This window comes from Microcebus murinus, chromosome 15 (assembly GCF_040939455.1).
Source record: "Microcebus murinus isolate Inina chromosome 15, M.murinus_Inina_mat1.0, whole genome shotgun sequence".
Taxonomy (NCBI): Eukaryota; Metazoa; Chordata; class Mammalia; order Primates; family Cheirogaleidae; genus Microcebus; species Microcebus murinus.
The window spans coordinates 62,670,161-62,685,773 of record NC_134118.1 but is presented as its reverse complement, the minus strand read 5'-3'; the positions used below and the strand labels follow the sequence as shown (position 1 = coordinate 62,685,773).

At 34.8% G+C, this 15,613-nt stretch overlaps 1 protein-coding gene across 21 annotated transcripts in view; it reads right to left on the bottom strand.

Moving 5' to 3' along the window:
• SORBS2 (sorbin and SH3 domain containing 2) overlaps positions 1-15,613 on the bottom strand; it is a 202,388-nt gene that overhangs the window by 80,788 nt on the left and 105,987 nt on the right. For 8 of the 21 annotated variants that reach the window (XM_012784888.3, XM_076010661.1, XM_076010656.1 and 5 more), the window contains 4 exons: positions 10,245-10,294; positions 5,345-5,437; positions 828-854; positions 483-607 (listed from right to left, as the gene is read on the bottom strand). In XM_012784888.3, coding sequence (XP_012640342.2) covers positions 483-607; positions 828-854; positions 5,345-5,437; positions 10,245-10,254 — 255 coding nt within the window. In that variant the 5' untranslated portion in view covers positions 10,255-10,294. The remainder of the gene's footprint in view (positions 1-482; positions 608-827; positions 855-5,344; positions 5,438-10,244; positions 10,295-15,613) is intronic. The other 13 variants (XM_076010671.1, XM_076010669.1, XM_076010670.1 and 10 more) reach the window with 7 other exon arrangements.

Genomic DNA, 15,613 nt, shown 5'->3' with positions numbered 1-15,613 from the left:
TTTTTATTAGACTTTGAGGTAAATATATGGTTTAGTCACATTGTTTTGTAATATTTTTCATGTTTGTGGCACAATTTTACTAATACCTCCAACACAGTGTTCCTTTCGTTAATTTAATGAACAGTTGCATAATTCATGTTTATTCAATACTAACATACTGCTGACCTTATAACTTTAAATCGGAAACATTAGCTGTAGCATTTTAAGAATTAAAACATATTCTAAACATTATATTAAGAAACTGACCTACTTTTATGAACTTAATCAGAAAAAAAAAGAACTCCTGCTTTGAAAGGTGTTAAACTTATTTTCCATGTTGTAAATACAAGTCTGGCAGGCAAAACAAAGACAAAAGCAAAAACACATTAAAATAAAACATGTATCAAAATATGCACACTAAGAAAGAGTTAAAGAGGCTCTAAAGCAGTGGTCTAATAACCAGGCTCTAAAATAACGCGGAAGACAAGAGTGTGCGGGATTACCTGAGTTGGTGATCTTTTATCTTGTAGATTTGGTCGAACGCTTCTAAAACCTTTTGCTGCAAGAGAGGAATATGTAGCATCTCCATTCAGTGTCTCTTGATTTCGATCATTGTAAGATCTCCAAGCTTTTATTAAGGGAAAACAAATTGGATACAGAAATATCTATGTTCACTTAAACATTTTAAAATAAAGTTTATTTTATTTCCAAAATTGAAGTGCTCTTACAAGAGGCTTAATTTAATATGCCTAACAGTATATGAAATTTAAGGTCAACAATGTGGCTATAAATATATTTTCAAAAATTCACAACACATGTAATAGTTATTCAGAGTATCTTTTCTGTACCTGAGTCTGGTGACTGAGAATCACGCCCTGAAAGAAAAAAAAAGTTGACATTAAAACTACGGTGAAATAAATGAATAATCTAGTAAAAATCACTTGGCAAAGAATCACATACATTATTTTTGAAAACACTGTCTTAGTTCTAAAACTCTAGGAACATCAAATATACTAATAGGAGATTTGTGTCTTTATTTTTTGCTTCAATTAGAATATTATTCATTAAATATCTATGATATATAATTAATACCTATATATCAAACACTGATTTTTTCCCCTCAGTAATATTACAACCATGTAATTTTAATCTCATTGTTGCCCAAGATAGATTTTAATTAGTTCCTAAATATCAAATTAAAAGATTAAAAGGGATCTAATTTGTAAACAATGAATGCATTTCCTAGCATTAAATCAAACCACCAGATCCTTAGCTTTTAATGCCTTATTGTTACTAACCATATTTAACTCCTGTATTGGAGAACTATTTTTTGTTGTTTGTATTTTTTTTACTTTAAGAAATTATAAATGTGTGTACCATGTTTGGTGATATTTCCAAATTATTCTATAGATTTTGAGGTTTCTTCTTATTGCTAGATAAAAGTAATTTTATCCTCAAATATGAAAGCTATTAAACTGTTGTAATATATTCCATTGTCTTTTAGCTAGTAAGCTATGGAAAATTTCAGTACTAATAAATTGCTTTTGATAATGCAGTTGGGTCAATGATACGTGCAATGGGGGTCAATGATGTACTTATTACCAATTTTACCAGAGTTCAAGAATCTTTTATATGCCCAGTTGAGGTAATCAATTATGCATATTCAAGGTAACCAATTTGCACATTTAACTTATGCACACTTGAGGTAATCCGTTTGAATTGCTTGGTTCTATTAATATTATACCACAAGATCAACTTCACTTAGATTCATAAAGCCTTAACTTTGGAAAGGACCATAGGGGTCAGGTCATTTAACCTAACCTGCCATCCAGTTCCTGGATTCCTTCTGCACTTTCCCTGAGACCATTATTAAATTATTGTTATTAATATTTCAATACCTAATAAAATATAAATCTTACATTTTGAAAGGATTCCTTGTTTTCCATTTAAAGCTTCAGGAATAGTTATTTTGAAATTTAAACATAAATTTGGAATGATGAAAATGAGTTGAGAAATGTAAGCATGTGATTTTTTAGATAAAACATTTGACATGTACTCTTTCCAAATCAAAGGAAGAAAAATAAATGTCAGTGCAGAGTACATTAGAGTGACTCCAGCTCAGGCAAGTTAGAGAAGACTCACAAATTCTCATGCTTTATGATAACTGATAATGTAGTATGGGTTTCACCTCCAATGAATGCAAAATTGGAATAACAAAATGGGAGCCATACAGAAAAAACTACTTTCAAGAATTACAGGTGGGATATTTACTGTACCCTACTTCTAGGATTTGATGGAAGCAGAAATGATGGAAATTCTCAATCATTTAAATGATGATGAGGACTCTATAAAGAAAACATAGTTCAGTGATACAAAGCAGCCACTAGAATTCTGCTTTTGAGCACTCAAGGAGAGAAATTGAACCACCACCAAGGTGCCAAACACTGTGAACAACCAACTACTTTTGGGGCTTTGGGAAAGGACAATGAAGAAGGAAGCAGCTCTAATAATAATAGCAATTTATCTCATAATTATTTGCTTGAGAATAGGGAGTTTATTTTAGTCTTGGTTTGATGAAACCAAGATCAGAAAGTAGGATGTGTAATATGTGCTGAGGACGGACGTAACTGGAGCTAGATGCTCAGTGGTGTGAGGGGTGTGGACATGGTGAGGAAGAAGAGAGGGCATTGAGCAGATTTAAAGGATACGTGAGATAAACTCCCTCTAATTGATAGGTGGTGGAGGGCCAGCTCTGTTTCTTCACACTGGTGACCACATTGGAGATTATGGAAGCCCAAGAAACATTAAGAGGGAGAATCAGAGGATAGTCACTCTAGGCCAAGTAGGGGCCCCTCCCTGGGATTTCCAGGCAGGGAAACAGGCAGGGGTTGCCAAATGAAACTGTCCCTGTGCTACAGGAAGCGTGAGACAGTCATAATGGTGAGCGCCACGGAAAGGCTTTGAGTCACATAGTGGACATGAGTGTGCAGAATTAAAAGAAAGGAGAAAGGAGAAAAATGGCTGTGGATTAAAACTTCAGGATGAACTGATATTTTAGTGAGGCTTATGTTGATGACTAATTACAGTCTATTTTGAAGTGGATGGTCTTTTAAAGATATTGAAGTACATAATATTTCAGTTCTTTAAAATAAATCCAATTATAAGTCCTGATTTGTTCTTTTATTATAGTCTTCAGAGGCACTGAAAGAGAAGTGCCTTCCCATGTGGACACTGTTGCCCACCGCCCTGGTATTGAATTACTGCTGCCAGGAAAGCCTGGGAAAGGGAAGGCGCCTATGCTCTGGAGGATAGAAAGTGTCGTGCATCATGTCCAGTAAAGGGAATATAGGTGATATATATATATGTTATATATATATTATGAGGAGATATATATATATATATGTGTGTATATATATATATGTTGATCAAGTCAATGGCTTGGGACATGCATGGGGAAAATGGTTTTGTCCCAAATGTTGAACAATTACTGATGATCATTCACTTGTGAAAACATAGAGCTCAGAGTCTAGGAACCTGAGTCCGTAATTTCTGGTGTTCTTTAGTAGGTAGTCACTGCTTCCCTGAACATTCGAGAATGACTAGATGGGGTAGGTTCATCCTTCCCCTGGCTGTTTTGCATATGAACATGAATGGGAGCTTTGAGAATTAAGGACTGTATGTGCTCTTCATTCGTGCAATGGGCTTTCCCTGCCTAGACACAAGCTGGTAGAGTCCTGTCTGAGATTTTGTCTAAGACATTCCTGGTTCGGTGTCAGGGGTTGAACTGGATGCTCCCAAAGGTCCTTTCCAACTTTATGACTCTAATACTACAGCTCTTACGTAGCTGTGTTTGTGATACTTCACTGTCATATCCTAAGTTCTTGTCTCAGCTTTTATTTAAATTCCTTTAAAATGATGTGCTATATTGATAACTATTACCTATATTTTTTATAGAAAATTATGATGATTTTCATTCTTATAACTCATTGCTTTAGAGGGCTCAAATGCTTTGCAAGAATTAATTTAAACACTAAATTCAAGTCAACTACTTGAGTGCCTACTGTGTTTCTAAGTACTATGGTAAGTCTTTTCATTTATGTTCTCCATTTACTTTCATTTAATTCTGACGAATCTTCTGAGTTCGGGAAATGAGTAAGAGCTGTAAGAAAGGGTCAAACGATTTTTTTTAAAGAAAGGAAACTTGACATATAGAAAGACTAATTTTCTTAAGGGCACAAAACAGGTATAGTATTGACAAGACCCCGTCTCTCGGTGAGGTGGTCTCTACCTTGCAGCAGACCACTCTCACCAAAGTTATATCCGCCTGCCAAGTGGCGTTTGGGGAAATAAAACATACCTCTGTGGCTTCTCTTACAGTCATTGTTTTGGTTCTAGGCTAGGTTTAAAACATCAGTGTGTGCTATGATGAATGGTCCAGTGGGAATTTACTTTTTGCAAAAGGAAAAGAGAAGGACAGTGACTCAAGGGACACAGGGCTGATGATGCAAATTGATTTTCTGATCTGAGAGGGGAGCGGGGCTGGCTCAGAACCTTCTGTGGGGATAGTCTAATCTTTACCTAAAGCCTGCTGTGTTTTGACAATATTGGAGGCAATGAATACTTATCAATTCCCTTTTGGTTCACAGAAAGACACTGTGTCAAATAACTTCTTATAAAAGCTACTGTAGAGTGGGATTGGCCATAAAAGAAGCTGACTCCTTTCTTCTAAATGTAATTGAAACTTCTTTGAAACAACGATCATACCTCACATCTCTAATTGATACCAAAAGAAACCCATTTTTAAAGTAACAATTAAGTCCAAAATTCAGAGGACTTCATCCACTAGAAATCTTACTCCTAGTGATATAAAGTTTGAAATAGCCCAGAGCTACTACATGCTCTCGTTATGGGAGATTGCAGTTTCCTGCAATTTTCTCTTCTGGATGCCCTGTACCTACACCCTCCATACTCTTTCAGGTTTAAAAAAAAAAAAAAAAAACTCACAAAAGAACCTATGAGTTGTCTTGATGAAATATTATGTTACTTAGTCCATGAGATAACAAAAACTTAAATCGTTATTAACATTTGCAGTTACTCAGCATATTTTTGGCAAATGACTGTTGTTTTAAATTAGATTTTTAAAATGCTTTCTACATGGTATCATTTTCCTTTGCTTTTTATGCTTAGAACAAAAACAGTCAGAAGAGATGGAAACTATTTTTGGGATGAGAAAAATAAGAACTCGTGGGGCATTCAGAAAGTATTTACAGCCACTTTATTCATCCAAACAAGATAATTCTGGAAGGAGAGAAAGGTCAGGTAAAGCCATTCCAATGCGACGCTCTGTGAGTTAGTGAAATTATACCTGCAGCCAAGAGGTTTGGAGAACTTTGCACTCTCTTCACGGATGTTAACGTGACAGACATGGCAGCACGTTTGCGAGCACACCCACCGCTATCTGGAAGCAAAAAAATGAAATAGCAGAGGCCAAGGCAACTGGAAAGCACATGCAATGTCATGCATTTTAAGTGGAATGTGCCAGATAACCATGAGCAAGATGAACAGGCAGAATTAGTAACCATGGAATGCATCTGCTAATTTCACACCCACCCCCAAACCAAAACAAATAAAACAAAACAAAAGAAAAAAACCAGAGATTTGTCTCAGAAATGGATGTCAATGCTTTAGTGAAAAAACAGAAGGCTTTCTAATTAACATTTTATGTTTTTCCTTTAATGAAAACTCAGGTATAGAACTCAACTTTGTTTATACCATTTAAATTCAATTCATACTCAATACATCAGTGGTGTAGCTGGTTTTTAGAATTATCTATATTTCAAGATTATGATCTATGGTATAATATATTTTGTACCTATCATTTAGATTTTGCCATATTCTAGCTATTATAATTCTATATAGCTTGAATAATTCTTGAAGTATAAGTAATTGACTGACATAAATATGATACATTTGATAAATAGGATTCATAAAGAAACACACACTGTGAAAAGCCCATGTCTTTCCAAAGGTATTATTAGTTATGGAAATAATTAGCCTAATTAAAATTAAAGACAGTATTGAAATATATAGTATTGAAATGACCATGTTTTAAAATTAAATTTATTGCTTTTATACTTTTGAACACTTTTATATGTGTACTATGATCCACATATTTATACTTATGCAAATTATAATGTGAAGTAAAATAAGTGCAAATGCATCAGCCATTTTAATGTGCTATGTTAAGTTTAGACTTCTAAATTTGGAAGAGAAGTCTTCTAAAATTGGAAGGCTAATGTTCTATTTATGAATAGTTTCCTATTCCATTCCTACATTCCTTTGTAATATGGCATGTGTAATAGTTTTTCTCATTACTGTCATTTTGCTCATTAAGTCAAAACAAATCAAGTATTTTTCAAAGTTATGAAAAAAATAGATAATACAACCACTAATATGATAACATAATCATTATATATTGTCACATTCTCATTTTTTTCCATAGGGAAAAAATCCAGTTTGGTTACTGAACATGAAAGAATTATTTAGGTTAGTAAAGATGCTTGGAAATATGATTTGAATTAATTATTAGTAAAAATTACAAATAGTAAGGTCAATAGGCCTCAAAACTAGTGGATGGATTCTCATCTCAAAATATGATTTCTAAAATAAACGTTTAAAATAATTTCCTCATGTAGAAAATAATTAAACCAGAAAACTGCTTTTAAAGAACATCCAGAGAAAATAAGTCAAACAAATCAAAGACTATAATTAAGAACCCAAAGAAAAAGACACCAATGGTAGAAACTTACAACTGAAGAGAGGCACCGGTAGGATTTTAGCAATGTCAGTGAACTGAAAATAGCTATGAGAGACAAGTGTGTCTGACAGGATGGAGGTAATGCCATTGAACACGGGATACCCACCCAGCAGCTGTTGAGGGTTGTGTGGTCAAGGGTGTCGAAAGTGAAAACTGACATTACTCTAAGAACTATTTTATTTTCTAGTTCTTTTAATTCTGAACATCTAAAAACAAGCAGAGAGATGAAAAGAGAAAGTTCCAGAATAAGTTGACCAGGGTCACTGGTTAAACCCCAGCATTCAAACTGTGGGGGGACATGCCCTGGACTACCTTGGTGAATTCACAGGGGCGTTGGGGGATATTTCACAACTAGCTTGAGCTAGTGCACAGTTTCAGCCGAATGGTTTGTACTATATTCCTTTTGATAGCATCACATCTTTGAAAACATGGATTTTTGGTAATTGCTATGATAAAAAGCAAGTACCCTCTGAAAAGTATTTTGGACCAGTAAATGAATGTGGCCCGTACAATCTGATTCCAAAGCCTGAGAAGTGTTTTGGTGTGCAACAGTCACGCACATACCCTTAGTAATTTGATTATAAAGAATGAAATAAAATGATTAATTTTTCTTTCAATTTACGCATATTATTTTGTCAAATGGCTTCTAAGTTGTTAGAACAAAAATAAGTAATTACTAAGTTATTAGGTTGTTAGCAGCTAACTACTTAGTAAATAGAAATGCTAGGTAAATCACTTGGCCTAGGAGTACCATGAAAAAATTACTGAGACATTAAAGGTCACTGTAAACCAAGAAAATTGGGAATCTTTGAATTAAACAATTTAGGTATTTTGGGGAGCTTTACATAGTTACATATTTACAATTTACATATTTTGGGGAACTATTTTGGGGACTTAGATCAAATAAATGGAGAATCTATCTTTAAACAGTTTAATAAATAGCCTAATTTAAAAAGTTGAGGCATTTGTGAAATTGCTAGAACACAGTAATGTGTTACGCTCTGTTTCTACTTCCTAATGTGGTGATACTTTCTGATATTCCCTGAAGATAGTTTTAAGATGTCAGAACGAGGATGCCGTCTTTAGTATGCCAGGTCAGTTCATCCTCAAGGATCCTAACGCCTGTCTCACTTTCACACTCATTAATGGCCTGCAGCCCCACTGGGTTACTCTTCTACAGAGCTGCAAGACTCCTGGAAGCTGTTTTTACTGCTAGAAAACACTCCTACGGGGAAATCATATACATTAATATATTTGATATCTTTCTCTCTCTCCTTTTTCAATAGCTAAGATTTGCCTTAGAAAATAATGGGTTACAAATTCTAAAAGTGGAGATATAACATGTGTTATATGTATTTTCTAGGTTGTTTAGATACTTTAGTATGAAAAAAGAACCACATTCCTCCTGGCTAGTTTGTCATGTATATGTTTAAAAGGAAAGACCTAATTTAAAAGTTTTTTTTTAACCTTAGTGACTGACACGTTTAAATAGCAATATGTCTCTTTAATGATCGTTTGGTAGATAATGCAGGCCAATTTTATTTACTAGCTATTGAGTAACTAATTCCTACTCCATTTTGTAAACACAGCAAAAAATGCTTTCAACTTCCTAAGGCAATATTCATATGTGTGTATATATAGATATATTTAAAAGTGGTATGTTTTTATAACAACATTATAGTATTACTTTGGAATTTTAAACAAAAAGTTTCAGTTACTTCTAACCAATTTTTATGCATAAGTTTGAATATCATATTTTACATGTACTATACACAAATGTAAATTCACCTACATAAGCAAAATAATCCTATGCAAAGTAGCATCCTGTCAGACTCACGTTCAGTCTTTATACATGAGAGGATGCTTTAGAGGGTTATATCCACAATGGTAAGCTGTAACTTGGCTCAAATACTTTAGAGACCTAAATAAATTTACAAATTTCTATGTTCCTACTTTGCTATTAGGGCTTGAGTTACATGAATAGGATGCTCAGTTATTGGTTGTATTGCACGTGAATATATTTAATATAATCATATATGCATACCTCTTTATAACAGGGTTATAATAAATGGGAAAATCAACATGACAAAAGAAGGGATAGTGAGAAGTTAAGCTCAACTCAAGTCTGTAAGGAGATGCCTTAGAACAGTCAGGAAATACAACTCGCTCATGTGGACATTCTACTGGAGTGAGTATAGTTCCACGACATAGCTCACCTAGTCCAGCTGTGGACTCTATATTCTTTGTGCTTTCTTCAAATCCTAATAATATTTCTTATTTTATTTCCCATGTCTAATTCTTACATCTCCAATCACCAAAATGCCTTTACTTGGTTCATTTCCAGAGTTATGATTTCTCTTGATTTCTAAGCCTTCCTTGTGTATTTTGACTATCTCCAATATTCTCATCTTGCCTCTTGCTCCACATGTCTACAGGCTATTGCATCCTTGGAGCCAGCTGACACAGCCTTCTTGAAGGCCAGTTTCTGCTAAGGGGACGTCATAGGAAGATGACACATGGCTCTACACTTTAGATACAGGTTCTCACCAGTGGCTGTTAATCCTCCTTGTAGGCACTTGGATAAGACAAGAGATAGCAAAAAGCCCACCAGCTTGATGTGAGAGAATATCTTGGGCCATCCTTTCTCCTCTGCCATGAGCTGACTGTCTCAAGTAAGTTTGCGGCAATCACTCATAGATAGCAAATGGTAGCATTCGAACACAAGTTACAAACTTTTATTGCATAGGTTGTTTTCCTGATTTACTTAATACTATATATTTCAGGGAGGCAAAAGGTAAAGTTATAATCCAAAATACTTCTACTGTGGAAAAAAATTCACGTGTACATAGCATGTATCACAAACACTAAAATTAAAACATTTACAATTAAAATGTGTACGACACAGAGTTCAGAGGCATGGACATTGTGAAGCTATGTGGAGATATTGTTCTCACATCTGAAAATATAATGCTTGTGACTTTATATGTATTGTGACTATAATTAAATGGATTTTGTATGAAGCTTTAGAACTCAATCTGCTGACTCTGTCAACATAAAGAGTTCATAGAATGAGGAACATTCTACGAACACTAGAACAACTTGCTTTTGTGAATTTAGCCTGTTTTAAATGAAGAATTTCAAATGTACACATAAAAACAGCATACTCCCTCTTTCTAGTGTTTATAGGAGTTCATTTCAAAATATGCTTAGAGAAAAAGGGAGTAAGAGACGGTTAACAGAACAAAATTCTACTTTTGACGGCTATAAGATTGGAACACAAATACAAAAAAATAAAGTAATGAATCTAGACCATATACCTAATCAGAAACTCAAAATCACATTGAGGATCAGCAGAGTGCTAAACTAATGATTTAGGGCCAAGATGATTGTTAGAGAACAAGGGTAAAGATGAAATTTAAAGAGTTTGAAACTAACAGAGACAGCATACCTGTATTCATTTTGACCTTGGAGGGTTTGTTATTAAAGTCTTCAGTTTTCCTGTAGAAAAAAAATGATGCATAATTTGTTCACTAGTATGTGGAACAAAATATCATTAAAGTGTATTTTTGTTTTTGTTTTTGGTGTACCTATAAATTAATATGACATTATCATTAGTCTATTTAAATCAATGTTTAATAAGGTGGGCAGAATTTATAATTCTATTCAAATTAAACTTCAATTATTATTATCCTACGATCATAAATTTATGTCTTACAGGTTTTTGTTTCATGGTTATTATTAATGGATGAAAATGGAGAAGAGTTTTCATTTTTAAAAATTACATTTCTTTTACAAACATTATACGAACAGCTTTAGTTCTCTAAATCTGGAAGGATCACTTGTGTCCTCTTCCAGAATTCTAAAAGTTTCCCTGGTACTTTAAAATCATAGCCTTACATGTGGGGTGGGGGGACAATTTATTACCAGGGAATATGTATTGTATTTAGTGCGTATTTTGAGGACACAGTCAAGAAAGATGAGATTCACCTCTGTTTTTTTCCCTAAGACACAAGAAATAGTTACTACAAAGCCCATTTCCGTTCTAGTATTGGACACTGTGGTTTTTCCCAGTGGAGTGTTTGATGCATAGCAATCAAGATTAATTCATTAGAAATGGTTGGCAGAATGGTACTTGTCTCAGACAACAGTTTTTAATATTGTGTATTATTTTATGACATGGGAGATGACTTGGTTCTTGCCCTAGCATAGTCTCTTAGCGCGTCTCTTATTTCTACATATCCTAAAACCCAAGAGGAAGGGCACGCTGATAAGGAAGCAAACTTTCTGAGACAAAGAACTCCCTGAAAGATGTTTGGTCCTGGCTACGTGGCCAGGCTTCTGAGTGGGCCTAGTTAAATGTCCATGTCAACTTTCCCAGAACAACACATTCACTGTTTCCATGTACATTAGCATCTATCTGAAGCCCCCCCAAATTTTATTTATACCTTATGAATGAGTGGGTTAGGGTTGAAATGAAATCACCTGTCATGGTCACCTGTCAAGAAAGACTTTTAATAAACATGCCCTCCCACCCCCCTGCTCCCGCCAGTCTCAAAAAGAGCACTGAATTAGCTTCCTGGCTTTTTTTTTTTTTTTTTGTCAGGGTTCTCACCTTTTTCTCCTTTCTGATCATTTTTTTCTGCTCAACTAATCATCAATTATTTTTTTTCCTATATAGCCATCAACGTTCACCTCTTATAGAAAGCCTGGCTTTGCTGTGAACTTCTAATAATAAAATCAAAATGTGAATACCAGCTAAAGATAATGATACTTATCTTCTCTCCCAAGGAGGGGAAAATGATGAAATAAAATAGAATAAAAACACACTTAAGTGATATGAATTATAATTATGAACCAAGAGGAGAAGGATTTTATCTTTTTTCTCCTGGATTGAATTACGAATACCTTAGGACTCAATAAATACTGAATCGATGAACATATAGAATGGGTAAAATCACAATATTGATATTCACCCCAATATATTTTTTTAGAGCTATAAACCGGAAAACAATATAGATGATATCCTTACAATGTAGTGTTTAATTTTTGGTAGCCTGCTTGTGTTCAGTGTCATAGTCTTGCCCATCTGTCCTGGGACAACCTGCGGCGCAGGGGAAGCTGGGCAGGAATTGGGTACTTAGCTCTGCCACGCGGAACTGAGTGGCCATCCACTGCGTCACGTGAATTCTACAATCACACTGCACAGGCCAGTTGACTTTGAAAAGTGACTGAAGGAAATTTTATTATAATGGACTTTATCTCTTATTTTTCAGCGTTTATAAATAGAGCCATTTCTAGTTTTTTGTTTTTTTCCAGAATTACAGGGAAAAAATGTGGCGTATTTCTAAAAACTCAACTTGACAGCCTTAATACTGCCTGTACTGAAGGGATACCAGCGAAACCAGGGAAGAAGGCGGTGGGCAGGGCAGGAGCTTTGAGAAAGCTCCTCCAAACATATTTATTTTAATCTCTCAGTAGCAAAAGTCCTAATATGTTAACCTTAAATGGACAAAATAAATGGAAAAGAAAAGCCTCAGGGGATGTCTGTGACCAAGGCTGAAGCTTGGTCTAAAAACAAGAAGGAATAAACAATCCACAGAAAACGAGGATTGTAAGGACATTTCCCGAATTCAACTTCACCACTCCTTTTGGAGCTAGGCAGTGCTCTGTTTAAAACTGCTTTAGGTTTTAAAACGGAATGACAGCGACAGTATTTGGGTTGGAATAATACCAACTGATAAAGAAAACACCAAACACAGAGGGAAGGCTAACTCACAGAATACAAAACCTGCTAATACAAAATAATAATGTTTTTATACCAAGTCAGAGAACTAATTATCAACATTTGTTTGAATTCAAATGCAGATATTTACAAAACATCTGACACTCATAAAGTAAAATAGGATTAACAAGAACAAAGAAAGGCGCCACAAATCCTTGAGCTTTTCACTTTTAATGTGATGTATCCTGTTACTTATAAATGTAATTTGTGAGGTTTTTTAACTTCCCATTGTTTTAGATGTCACAATGTGAAATGACTAACTTCCTAATCAGGCCAAGACATTTTCCAAGTGGTTAAAAGAAGAGCCTCAGTGACAGCTCTCAAGAAGAACCTGAAACTGAAAGGCTTCTTGGGTGACTAATAAAAATGCATGATTCTATTTCCATTATTTGTACTAAAGCCATTAACAAATCCACAACTGAGAACTCTTTTTAGACAATTCAAACTGAAGCGAATCTAATCTCTTTTATTCTGTTCTGAAAAAGTGTCCTTGATTGTGCTTACATAACAAGCACAGATTATTCTGTAAGGCATCAAATTCCTAGAGTGTTTGCATGCTACTAGGAGAAGACAGAATTTCAAGTATTCTCTTAAATTGGAATTGAACCAGGGCCAAGACTATGAATACTGACCATAAAATTCAGACTACCTTGAACCTTAGCAGGCAGCCCACAGAGCAAAGAGCTCTTTGTCCATTAAGGTGTCAAAATGATTTTCAATATGTGGTGTGGGGCTGTATTTGCTTAAGTGTTGTTCTTGTCCAAGTTTTATATAAAAAGCAACTTTATATGTGTCCTAATTTGTGATAGCAATGGATTTGTTTTATGTATGGGTCATAGTAGCCTTCATTGCCAATATACATATGGCAATAGATTGTGTTGATTGTGCATGGTTGTTAACGTGACTTTGAACCTATAGTCTTTTAATGCTGCTTGAATTTCTTTTGCTTATCAGATATCTCATTGTTTTTTTTTTGTTGTTGTTTTTTTTTGGTATGGATCAGAGCAGTCTTTGTTTTCAATATGCACAGGAGATTAGATTGGGGAATTTGACTTTTGAATGAGGATCCTAAGAAGCTTGGCCATGCATGGGCACCAATGTGCCTTTTTGCCAGTGATCTTATAATTCTGCTTGAATTCTTTTGGTTATCAGGCATTCCATTCTGAAGAAGAGGAGAGGCAAAATCCCTTTCCCAGCTTTGCCTAAGAATTCCGTGTAAGTCATTTTATTTTTGTAGAACTGAATTTAAGTACTAAGATCATCTATAAAACTAGAGGACTAAATTTTAGCTAATGTGAGGAGTTGACCAAAAGATTTTCTACTGAATAGCTTTAAGCCAAGGAAATGCCATAGTTATTTTGAAATTAGTCCATTCACAGTTCACATATTATTCAGAAGAAAGGACACATAGATAGTCTAAGTGTTAGGAAAACATTGTAGGATGTTAGTTTCTTTTTTAGAGATACACTTTTAACACGAGAATGAAAGTATGATGCATATTAAGGTTAGGCATCAGATTTTAACCCAAATTTACTTATTTACTTTGAAATGGGATAGTGTATACCACTCTTTCTGAATAAACTGCCCTAAGTAATCAATATGTCAATGCACTCCCTGCGACTGTGTTAAGATCACAAGTATTCGTAAATTCCAAATGATTTTACTTTTCAATTGTAGTCAGGTGACTTAATTCCGGTTGACATTTATCTTTACTTATCTTTTCCAATATGTCAACATGCTGCTTTGAGATATTCATGGGAAAATTCTAAGTAGTTTATTTTGTCCTTTGCAGTCCCTGAGTTTAGAAACATAAGAATCCACCTTCACCCCTTTTCTGAATAGTTTCTCTTAATTGGCAGCCAGTTTATGACGCCAACTCAGAGACTCCTCTGCCCCTGTGTGGGTGGCACGAAAAATCATCACAGTCAGTAGGAAGGGCATGATTGTCCATTCTCATAAAACATTAAATCCCTCCTGACATTCCTGAGCTAATGGTGCCTGAAAATGGTCTTTAGTATCCAGGAACCAAATTATCCACAGCATTTATTCATGTATACTGAGGTCAGAACACATTCAACGTCATTTCTAGGAACAGGGAGCAATCATTACCACAAATAGTAAAGAAATGAGAATATGAGCCTATTATATTTATAATAATATCTAACAGTATTCTTTTCAATTAGACCAAATTTCCTGATACCTGGAAAAATTTCCTGAAAAAAGAGCACTATATGACTTTTAAGAAAATTAACAATTTTCCTTTTGAGAATTTACAATGCAAGCTGTTCAAAATACTTATAGGTTTTTCCCTCAAGATTATATGGGGTCAATCACCTGGTAAATGATTCTGTCTTTCTGATGTTCTTCCAAAGCCTCAAAGCCAGCGAATCACTCTATTTCTTTTTGCTTTAAATGGTCATGTGACTTAACCTTGCTCCAGCATCTTGCTGTCATGGTGTTCTTTACTTTTATACTGTCATCCTTAAGGATAATTACAGGATACATCTACAACTGCACTTTTTTTTCTAAAACAAAGTCATCTGTTCAACTTGATGGTATAATACAAGGAGAAATCCATTCGCTTATATTATATAAATCAAAAGCCAAAAGCTTTCCTAATGAAAACAAACCAGATCCCCAGTGGATTTTCTTTTATCCCAACCCCCACCAAGAGCAAACTATCCCCAATCTGGCAAACTGGCATTATTCCCATCCTCCAATATTTCAAATATTTTGAAGCAGACTTTTATCTTTGATTGAGTCTAAAGAAGATAATCTAGACTTTCCTGAAAATACATGGAGCATTACTGTATTGCTTTAGATTGAAGCAGGACACATGGCTTATTAAGTTGATTTATATGGATTCTCCCATCTCCCAGTGATCCCACCCCCAACTTGGCAACATGTCAGAATTGAAAAGGAATTCTATTTTCCAGGCAGCTTTTCTTTCTTCCTTAAACAGATCCTTCTTTAAGCTGAGATTCCCCCACTCCCACCCACCCACCCATTGCACTGAACAGGAAAAGACAGACCTG